At 36.3% G+C, this 11,358-nt stretch overlaps 1 protein-coding gene across 10 annotated transcripts in view; it reads left to right on the forward strand.

Moving 5' to 3' along the window:
* RAPGEF6 (Rap guanine nucleotide exchange factor 6) overlaps positions 1-11,358 on the forward strand; it is a 187,576-nt gene that overhangs the window by 134,922 nt on the left and 41,296 nt on the right. For 6 of the 10 annotated variants that reach the window (XM_019422082.2, XM_019422091.2, XM_019422087.2 and 3 more), the window contains 3 exons: positions 1,740-1,897; positions 4,808-4,822; positions 10,199-10,439. In XM_019422082.2, the coding sequence (XP_019277627.1) occupies positions 1,740-1,897; positions 4,808-4,822; positions 10,199-10,439 (414 nt within the window). The remainder of the gene's footprint in view (positions 1-1,739; positions 1,898-4,807; positions 4,823-10,198; positions 10,440-11,358) is intronic. The other 4 variants (XM_019422096.2, XM_019422086.2, XM_019422092.2 and 1 more) reach the window with 1 other exon arrangement.

An 11,358-nucleotide genomic window follows, 5' to 3' on the forward strand; every position in this document is an offset into this window, starting at 1 on the left:
ACCGTCTGTGTCCAAAAATTGGCAGATTTGTTTTCAAAAATCAATTAAATTAGAAAGCCTGTTAAAATTTTAAAATGTACTTTCTAGTTTTGTACTGTTCTGTTTTAATTTCAGTAAAAGTAATTCACTGTCTTCTTCAAAATTGGAATTGTTTTTTCCTCTGAGCCAAAATGTTCATCCACATTACCTCATTTAATCTTTACAGGAGTCCTGGGGGAGAGAGAGTATTAGTTATATTTTTAGATGGGGAAACCAAGGTCCAGAAACAAATTTCCCTGAGGTCATGTAGCTAATTATCCAGGTTATGCATAGCTGGCTCTTGAAACACTTACTTTTGCTCTCTTCCGTGTCTTCATGCTTTTCCCTAACTCCTCCGCAGTCTTGCTTGTCCTAGCTCTGTCTTCCTTGTCTGGCTACTAGCAGCAGCTCTTTAGCTGTTTATTTAACCATCCTCCACACTTCATCTTGCATAGTTGCCTTATCTGCCTAAGTCCTGTGTTTGACTCCTCTAACATTCTGGATGTATCCCATACCATTCATTTAATGCATTCCATGATAATAGGTAAGTATTCTGTGATACCTCTATATGTGTAACAAGTATTGGGTAGAATACTACATTGAGTAAAACATAGATAAGAATTAACGTTAACCTAAGAATTGGTTTAACTCTTAGAAACAAATGGTGTTTTGATCATTGATGCTAATGGAAATCTTTTTCATTGCTGTCCTTTATATAGGACTGTTTCATTTATCCTTTGTTTTATAGACCTTTTGGGGGTATCTAAAACTTAAGTAACAGAGTTATATTTCTTTTGATTTTTTTCTCTTCAATGGATTTAGAGTTGCCTCTGTAACACCTTTAAAGTATTTTAAGAGTGCTTTATTTGCTTGCATATGGCCACTTGATTGATATTTTTTAAAACTTTAAAGGGAATCAACTTTAGATGGTTTGCTTTCTTTTGTAGTTTTGATGTTCTCATCTAGGGAGTAGCCAAGTAATTAGACTTGAGACATCACACAAGAAATAATGTGTCCTCGAATAAACTTCAGAGACTATAAAATTCTTTTTCCTTTATATTGATTTCTGGCCCTCTTCTTTCTTCTTTGTACTTGTCACATATACCCATTGTTTTCTGTTCTGTTTGCCATCTTCCTCTTATCTTTTCCCAGTTATCACTGGTTTGGGCAGTTCTCCGGTTGTTCATATGTTTAAAGACCTCTCTTACTTTGTCACTCGGATATGGTCCCTTTGTTTTCTGCAGCCTGCCATTTTTTGGTTTGGGTTTAGACCCAGCTGCATCCTTTGCCTAAAAGGTCACCATCCACTATGTTGTGAGTGTGAACCTTGTTGGGGTGTGGTTGTGCCTTGTTGGATACGTATATTAGTGTCTCCTGAAACTGGCCAATCTTAAAGGCTCCCAACACACCCAGATTTAATTGCTTTACCAAACCAACAGAAACTCAATGTGACTATTTCTTTATGATGCATTATGAAGTACACCTTTATGATATAGTAGAATTTCTTAGGTTTAACTTGCTTAAAATTTATTTATCCTAAAAATTTAACTTATAAGTGTATTCATTATTATAGTTGTCCTATTTTTAAATTGCTGTAATATATAATTTTTTAAATCACCACTCTGAATTGGTTCCATTATGCCTTAGTGTACAGACAGCAGAAACGTTTACCATTAAGAATTCTCAATTACTTTAAAGTGATGTATGACATTTTTTTCAAGTGATGGAGGCCTGAGCCAGTCGCAAGATGACAGCATTGTGGGAACAAGACACTGCAGGCACAGTCTGGCTATAATGCCTATTCCTGGAACACTCTCTTCCAGCAGCCCTGATCTCCTGCAGCCTACCACCAGCATGTTGGATTTTTCTAATCCTTCAGGTAATTTTTGTTTGTGATTTTATATAGCCATATTGATTCCAAAGTGACAAATTAGATGGTTGAGACTTGTGTATCGAATAGATTTGCTTGCTTCCCTCTTCTCTTATCTCAAGGTTATGACTCACTGCAGAACTCCAAACACAACATTCATTTTGTCTTTTTGCGTAAGCTTGAGCAGTACTTGCTCCAATATAAAATAGTACATAGGAAAGAGATTACATTTAGGTATCTTTTGGTAACCCTTATCAGAACAGTGGAAAGAAAGCAAGGATGCTGCTTCTCAGCCAAGAAATAAGTTATCCATGGTGTGGAAAAGGATAAGGGAGATTTTTTCAGTCTTGGTGGCCTCACTTCTCTTCCTTTGTGAGGTACTGAAATATGTTAGTAATTTTCTGGAAACTTTTTTCCCCAGCACCTGAAGCTAAAATTGTTTTATTGTCATGTATTGTTAATTAGATATACTATAGCATCTTTTCATTAGTGCTTAAATTTTGGTTTTGGGTTTAAACATCATGTGGGACATCAAGTTTATTTTTATGCATCAGTTCGTGCCCAAAGACAGAAATTGTTATTTAACTGTATAATGTAAAATTTCATTACAGGGAAGAAAAACTTGAAAAATTACTTATGTATCCATCACTTGAAAGGATTTGGGATGGCTTTCAATAAAAGACACATACAGTTAAAACCAAGATGTATAATTAGGTCCAAGGAGAAGAAAGAAAGAAAAATAAATAGATCTACAAAGATTGGTGTAGTTGTGATTCAGCTTCAGTTTTAATGCTGAAGGCCCTAACAGCTAGTATAAGAAAGGAAGGAAGCTTGATTACATGAATCCCATTATTAGAAAGGAGGGAATATATAGTAAGTGTAGTAGTAAAGTTTCTGTTTTATTATAGCAACTTGAATAAAAACTCAACATACCACAGTTTAGTGACATTCATTCTGTATATTGTTATTTGGGTCTTTAAAAATTTCATTTGCCTCTTAACTGTTAGAGGGTACAAAACTCACTAATCTGTCTTCAACACATCCTCCTCTCTACCTGTCTACCAGTGTTCTTTCTAGATCACAGATTTTAATGAGTTGTTACTCTGCTTAGGAATTCTTAATGATTTCTGAAGTAGTTAAGGTTCAGTCATGAGATAGAAACCACTCCAGATATTTAATCAGAATTTAATATAAGAAATTGTTGCCAATTAACTGTTTACCTAAAATGGTAAAGAAGTAAGCACTAAGGTATCACAGAGGCAGGAAAACTGCCAAGTGGATTCATCTTCTGGTACATGAAAGAAATGCCACCACAGGGTGAAGACGTGTTGCTGGGGTAGTACAGGAAGAAAAATCCCACAAGAAAAAACATAAAGCAGGAAGTGTTTTCTTCTTCTAACCTTACAGTTGCTTTTGGTGCCCTTTTTGGCATAACCTAAGAAGGGACCAGTTGGCAAGAATGTGGTTCGCAGAATCTCAGCCCCATCGTGACAAGGCAGAGTGAATCTGTAACCTTGCAACAATAACATAGTAACTGTCAGTGTTCACTTTACACAGCATGATTGTAAACCCCCTTTTTAGCCTTCTGTCCTGCCAGTCTCCCTACTCTGACATTCTCTCTCTTTGCCGCATATCTTCACAAGTGTGATTTCTTTGCCCGTGCTGTTTTGCCACCTGTCAAGTTCTCTCCCTGCATATCCGGTGAACTTTCTCTTATTCCATGATGCTGAGCTCAAATGTTAACATTCTCTGGGAAGGCCATCCCTCCTTCCCGAGAAATCTTTAACGCATTTTCATTGTCTATTCTTATATTGCTTTCAAGTAGGAGCATGGGAATTTATTTTCATGTCTGTATGTGTGTCCCACAGCAGTGCCTCTTACTTATACTACATTCACAAATAAAATATTTTTACACTACCAAAACACAAACTAAGTATGCATACTTTCATAAGCTGAGTTTTTAAGGACCGATGATTTCTAAATTAAGTGATTTTTATGGCTTTGTTTTTTGTCATTGGCATATCTAGAGGTGGGGGTGAGGAACATAAGGGATGGTTGTAGGGAGAGGACTAAGAGAGCAGTCAGCTGGGGAGTTAGCTGGGGGAACCAAAAGAAGAGGTTGAAATTACTAAAATTTAGAAACTGTAAGCCCCTTATTGCACTGAAATTTGAAGAGAAGGTGCTACTTGGTTTGATTGCATAGTTCACTCATTGAAAACATGTTGAAAGAGCCAAAGATGCTTTGATAAAATCTATATTGAGAGGTCAGTCTGCAAAGCTCAGTCTGCAGCCTGTGTCCATACCAGCAATATAAATGAACACATATGGGGCACCTTGGTGGCTCACTCAGTTAAGCATCTGCTTCATGATTTCAGCTCAGGTCATGATCTCACTGTCATGAGATCCAGCCCCATGTAGGGCTCCTCGCTGACCTCGCAGAGCCTACTTAGGATTCTCTCTCTCTCTCTCTCTCTCTCTCTCTCTCTCTCTCTCTCTCTCTGCCCCTCCGCCACTGTCTCTCAAAAAAATTTTTTTAATTACAAAAAAAAGAACACATACAGGTATTTAACTTATAAGTTGTATTTTTTAATCCCCAAAATGTATAACTTTTTGAAAACGCTTTTATGGTGCTGTTTATATTTGTTGAATAAAATACTCCTTAGCAATTAATTTCCAAATTCAGTTCCTTAAGTTCTGCATGACGGCACTGAATTTTAGGTTAGCTGTGTACATCACATGTGTGTATTGTAGTACATGTGTGACATTGGCCAAGTCTGATTAACTTACTGTTGATTTCAGTGTGTTTATGCTGCTTGTTTAATTGTTGTTAGCAAGTTGGGTGAAAGCTACAGAACTGTTAATAGTTTGCTTTTGATTGCTGACTGTTCTGTGATTTTGCTTTGTTTTTGCTGCCTACAGCTGTTGGTTTTTACTGTAAGTATCTTGAAAACTGTGGTATTCCATTACTTAATGTTTCTGTGTAGTGTTTTATTATTTTTAAAAAGTCCCATGATACAGAATTGAATGAAGTAGGAACCAGAACTTTTCTACCCACTGATAAGCTTGCCAGTGTAGACTGGTGTGTATTCTTTTCATCATTTTCTTTGAATACATGTATTTTTGGTTATAGAATCAGTATACATGCTGCTGTATAACTTGGAAACTTGTAGGGGGAATTTTTGACCTAATGTTCGATGAGGCCTAAAACAACTCAAGAGTGTGGCCCAAGGGTTGTGAAACTGGAATTTTTTTTTTTTTTCTCAAGTGTGCATATGGAACTTTTTGCTTACCACTTTTTCATTTAATAGCACAAACCTTTTATTTGATTTCTTTAATACTTAGTAAACTTTCAGATTCAGCATTCCACGTCTCAGTTATTTTAACTAATTTTTTATTTTAAAGGAACATAAAGTTTTTGAAAAATCAAATTGCAGAGGAAGGATAGAATATAAGTCTCCACTCCCCAGAATTAACAATTGTTCATTTATTCATATATCCTTCCAGAAATTTGAGTGCACATAAAATGTGTTCACATTCTCTGCACCCGAAATGATACACTGTACTTTTCTTCTACCTACCCATCTCACCTGGCAATATACCTTGAATACTTTCCTGTTTCAGAATGTGTTGTTCTACCACAGTTTTTTTAACAGCTGTTGGCATTTCATTTAACCAGTCCCCTTTTGGTGGACATTTACAGTGTTGACAAAGTCTCTATGTTTATGTATCTTTACATTTTATGTTTGCATTACTATTATTATATTTCAAATTTTTGTCATGTTTTCTGGAGATTTGTTTTCTCTTGTGTTTATATATATATATGTGTGTGTGTGTGTGTGTATGTATATATATATATATATATATATATATATATATATATATATATATATATATATATATATATATATTTTCTGTGTGTGTGTGTACAAAATATCATCTATTTTGCCTCCTGTCCAGCAAAACTTAAAATGTTTACTGCCTTGGCCTTCATAGAACAAAAGTGCCAATTCTTGATCTATACCATTATACAACTATCTTGTGTTTTCGTAGTGAAACTCTTCACTATATAGATTATCTTTCCTTGAACCACCACTTACTCTCTCAAGTATGAGCAGAGACTTTGTCCCATCTTATTTATTATTGTATCTTCATCATATGGAACACGGTTGACACATAACAGGCACTCCCTAAATATTTATTCACCATTTAGCAACTTAAAGTAAAATCAAAATGGGACACCTGGGTGGCTCAGTAGGTTAAGTTTCCAGCTGCAGCTCAGGTCATGATCTTGCATTTGGTGAGTTCAAGCCCCTTGTCACGCTCTCTGCACATAGCTCAGAGTCTGGAGCCTGCTTCAGATTCTTGGTCTCCCTTTCTGCTCTGCATGCACATTCTCTCTCTCTCTCTCTCTCTCTCTCTCTCTCTCTCTCTCTCTCTCTCTCCCCCCCTCCCCCTCCCTCCCTCCCTCCCTCCCTTCCTCCCTCCCTCTTTCCCTCTCTTTCCCACTCACTCACTCTAAGTCAAAAATAAATAAACATTAAAAACATAAGATAGAATCAAGAGTCAGCCTTTTGGTTTTATTTTATCATCATCTTACCTAAAAAGGTCTTCCATTTTTACTGTAACATCAGGGTCAATACATGCTTCCCTCAAGTATCTTATTTTTGTATTTTATTCAACAAGATTATAGTTAGCATTCTAGAAATTTTGCCTTTGGGTTGAAAGGCCAGATATTGGAGATTGCTTTTCTTGAATTTATTTACCTATTATGTAAGATTTTTTTAAAATGAACTATGAATCCTAAGACTAATAAATGCTGTCATCCACCAAGAGTCTTTTTAAATGTGTTTTCTCCTTACAGGGTTATATTTTTATATGCATTCTAATTTCATGCCTAAAATTTGAAATAATTAGATCATTTTTCTTGATTGAAATTTATTCTGACCTCATGTCTACCATTCATCTGATCATTAACATTGGAATATCTGCCATGTTTAAGTATTAGGTTTGACATCTATGATGTCCTGCTGACAGCAAACATGTTGATGAAGAATATGGATATTTTATATCTGTAACAACTCTAAAAGAGAAAAATAGGTTTACTCTGACAATGATAGCAATGCAAAGAAATGTCTTCCTCTAATCCTTTTCCGGGCAACTTTCTAGGTTGGCATTTACTACTATGGCAAATTTATCAGGGTTTGGGTAATGGGCTGCCCTCTGGATAATCCCTTTTATGGTTCTGTTCTAGAGGTACCCATTCATAATGCCAGATCCCTTTTATGTGATTATGTCACAGTTTGGCCTTCACATGGGAAACAAATCACTTGTAAGAGAGTATGACTTTTTTTTTTTTTTTAACTGTTTAGCAAGATACACAACTCTGAGTTCCTTCCCAGAAGATGTTAATAGTATGTTGGAAACAAAAGAAGAGAAAATGAAATGTGTGCAAATTCCCACCCTCTCTTTGTGAATAAATTTCCCTAGAGAAATTAAAGTGATCAGAGCATCTCCCCCTTACCTCAGGGTTAGCCAGTCCTGCGGGCTGAAAGCTCAGTCTCCAAAGACCTAGTAAGCTGATCCAATTCTAGAGCCCCAGACAACTGAGGCCTACTTTTGTGAAGAGGATAGGAATGGGGATAATGAAACCCTTTTGTTCACTGTCTTTCTCTTAGCAAACTGCAGTTAGCTAGAAAAATATTTTCTAGCCACGGGTAGAGAAGCATCTCAATTTGGGTGGATCATAAAACACTCTAACCTTAAGCCTTGTAGGTTTACAAACCCGACGTCAGCAACACCTGAAGGATTGTTTTATTGCAAGGAAATAATGAACAAGAGGCTTTTGGTGACTCATATATTTGCATACATCAAGAAAGGCAGTTTGTTGCATCTATCTTATAAAAGAGACTTGACTGAATATATGAAGCTTTCTGCTTCCAACTTGGCAGTAGACCCAGAACATTTAGGACTCCTTTTTCCTGGAATTGTATTCATATATGTTCAGTTGAATCTTCCAGTCGGTCATGGAAATCTGTCTCTTTTTGTGCCATTAGCCTCAGAATGTTACCTTATTCTGTGAAATTATTTTCTGCCGCATCTATTTCATTACTCTTTTCTTCCCTTTAAACAGAATTATACTTCAGATGGCCTTAAGACAAATTTGTTAAGTTTTCTTCATCTCTTAAAGTTAATAATGCAATAAGAGAGTGCTAGAGAAACCATATCTACTTGAGCCACCAAACTCACTCAACCCAATTACAGTCGTTACAAAAAAAAAAAAACCCACAAATAGTATATTTTTCTTAAGAAAAAAAAAGACAGTTTTGGGGTACCTGATTTGCTCAGTTGGTTAAGCGCCGACTTCAGCTCAGGTCATGATCTCACAGTTTGTGAGTTTGAGCCCCACATCGGGCTCTCTGCTCACAGCTCAGAACCTGGAGCCTGCTTCAGATTCTGTGTCTCCCTCTGTGTCTGCCCCTCCCCCACTCACACTCTGTCTCTCTCTCTCTCTCAAAAATGAATATTAGGAAAAAAATTTTTAAACAATTTTGTAACAATAATTTTAGGAAATTGGGAAATATTAATGATTAATTTTCAGATTATTTATGTTTATAATCAATATTCGGTAATATTAGGGGAAAATACACCATGTGTTCATGCTGTCAAATCACTTTTTACTTGCACTGAATTATATTAAAAAGTAGCCCGGGGTCATCATATTGAACATTGTCCTGGAAGTTTTTGGCCAGTGCTGTGTAACAAGAAAAATTTTTTAAAATAAGGTAGAATGGGGAGGATAATATCATTACTTATTTGTGCATATCATATGAACATTTATCTTGAGGTAAGATTTATCTGCTGATAGCAGAAATCACAAAGGTAAAGGGGTGCCTTTGTGGCTCAGTCGGTTGAGTGTCTGTTGATTTCAGTTCAGGTCATGATCCCAGAGTCATGGGAGTGAGTCCTTTGTTGGGCTCTGCGCTGAGCATGGCGCCTGCTTGAGATTCTCTTTCTCCTTCTACCCATTTCACCCACTTGTGCTCTCTTTCTTCTTGTCTCAAAAATCAAAAAATTAAAAAGAAATGACAAAGTTTGAGATTTAACCGCATGAATATTTTAAATTTTCCTGTTAAATATGAAAATAGGAAAACATGTGCCACTTTATAGTAGACTGAGCGTTGTTATCTAGTATTGGCATAAATTCAGTAAGAAAGAGCATAAAGAATACCAAAAAGTATTTTTAAAAAGAAGGAATACTAAGAATGTAACTAAAATTGTTCTCTTTATATTCCAGGATGATAAAATATTATAGCCTTTTTGGAGAACACTTTGGCACTATATTTCAAAACCTTAAAAATAAGCATGTCCTTCCTTGAATTCAGCAATTCTCTCTCTCTCTTCTTCGTCTCCTCCCCCATCCCCCACCCTTTTTGGATTTTCTTTGAGGAAATAATCAGATTGCCTGCAAAGGTTTATCTACTAGGGAAGGGGAGGAGGGTATTATTCATCATAATGTCATTATAAAAGATATGCAACCTAATGTTTGTCATTAAAGGCTTGTATGATGTAAAAATATAAAATACATATTATGGGGTTGCCTGGGTGGCTCAGTGGGTTAAAGCATCTGACTCTTGATCTCACAGTTCCTGAGTTCACATCCTGTATCAAGCTTTGCACTGATAGCACAGAGCCTGCCTGAAATTCACTCTCTCTACCCACCTCTCTGCCCTTCTCCTGCTCACACAAATGCACACGATCACTCTCTCTCTCTCTCTCAAAAATAAGTAAACATTTTTTAGAAGAGATTTTTTTTTTTTAATTTTTTTTAACGTTTATGTATTTTTGAGACAGAGAGAGACAGAGCATGAACGGGGGAGGGGCAGAGAGAGAGGGAGACACAGAATCAGAAGCAGGCTCCAGGCTCTGAGCCATCAGCCCAGAGCCTGACGCGGGCTCGAACTCACGGACCGTGAGATCGTGACCTGAGCTGAAGTCAGCCGCTTAACCAACTGAGCCACCCAGGCGCCCAGTAAACATTTTTTAAAAAATAAATATATCTTAAGGAGTCCTATGCCTCCATTAAAAACAGCTTATTTTTTTGTATGTGTTTTTCTGTGAACATATATTAGTATTTCATCACCTGAGAAGGCTGATATATTCATTTATCAATAAATGCAACAGTGATTTCTGTTAACCTCCTGGAATAGAAATGTATGTATCACTGTTCAGAGGGAGCTTTTTGTTCTGAATTGCTTTTTGAAGAGTTTAATTGTCTTGAAAATAACAAGGCACACTTTTGTATTCATGTAGATATTCCTGATCAAGTTATAAGAGTTTTCAAAGCAGATCAACAAAGTTGCTACATTATCATCAGTAAAGACACTACAGCAAAAGAAGTTGTTTGTCATGCTGTTCATGAATTTGGTTTGACTGGTGCATCTGACACATATTCTCTCTGTGAAGTTTCTGTTACTCCTGAGGGTGTCATAAAACAGAGAAGACTTCCGGACCAGTTCTCCAAATTAGCTGATAGAATTCAGCTCAATGGAAGGTGAATGTGCTTATTAGTGAATGTATTTTATTTCTAGATGTTTCTTTTTTTTAATGAACTATAATTAGCCTACAGTGTTCTCTTAGTTTAAGGTGTACAGCATGTTTGACAGTTGTGTACAGTGTTCAGTGTTCTCCACGATGAGTGTAGTCACCGGACAATGTTGTCAGCCTGTTATTGGCTATATTTCCTCTGCTGTGTGTTTATCTCCATGAGCTATTTATTACATAACTGGAAGTTTTTAAATCTCTTAATCCCCCTTTATCTAGATGTGTTTTTGAAGATCATGTGTAAAAACAGACATTTTAAGTAGAAACATCACGTCTTAAGGTCACTGAATTCACTCTAAAATTAAAGTAGGATTTCTCTTTTTCAGCTTCCTTGTCTCCATAATTACGTAAATGGAATCTCAGAGTGTTAGCTCTCATAAAGACTACCTGAAAATGAGAGGAGAAAGAGGACAATTTGCTAAGCTATTTTAGCCCTCCTGCTGAAATAGTCTTAGAACCACTGATGTAGTCCAGTCCATTTTTTACAGAGGAAACCAAGTGATACATATCTTTATATGTATGTGACAATATATATGTTAAATTATAAATTTGTTTTTAATGTGACTAAAATTTATGTGGGACAAAAGAAGGCATAATTTTTAAATGAGCTCCGAAAATTATTTGATCAACCAGAAGATTGTTTCTATAGTACATTTGTTCTTTATGCTGGTGGTTTTCTCTGAGAATAATACTTTCTTTTTAGTGACCTTAGATTTCCATGTAGAGTAAAATCCTTAGAAACCTCACAGAGATTGCCTGTCATGGATGCTGTTAAAAGAGTGGGTTAACTCTGCTTTGCTAGCTACACATAGTGCTTAAAGAGCACAGACCCTGGAGCCAGGGTGCTCAGCAGTCTGGGTAAATTCTAG

Source organism: Panthera pardus, unplaced genomic scaffold, assembly GCF_024362965.1.
Source record: "Panthera pardus isolate Hobbes unplaced genomic scaffold, ASM2436296v1 HiC_scaffold_2, whole genome shotgun sequence".
Taxonomy (NCBI): Eukaryota; Metazoa; Chordata; class Mammalia; order Carnivora; family Felidae; genus Panthera; species Panthera pardus.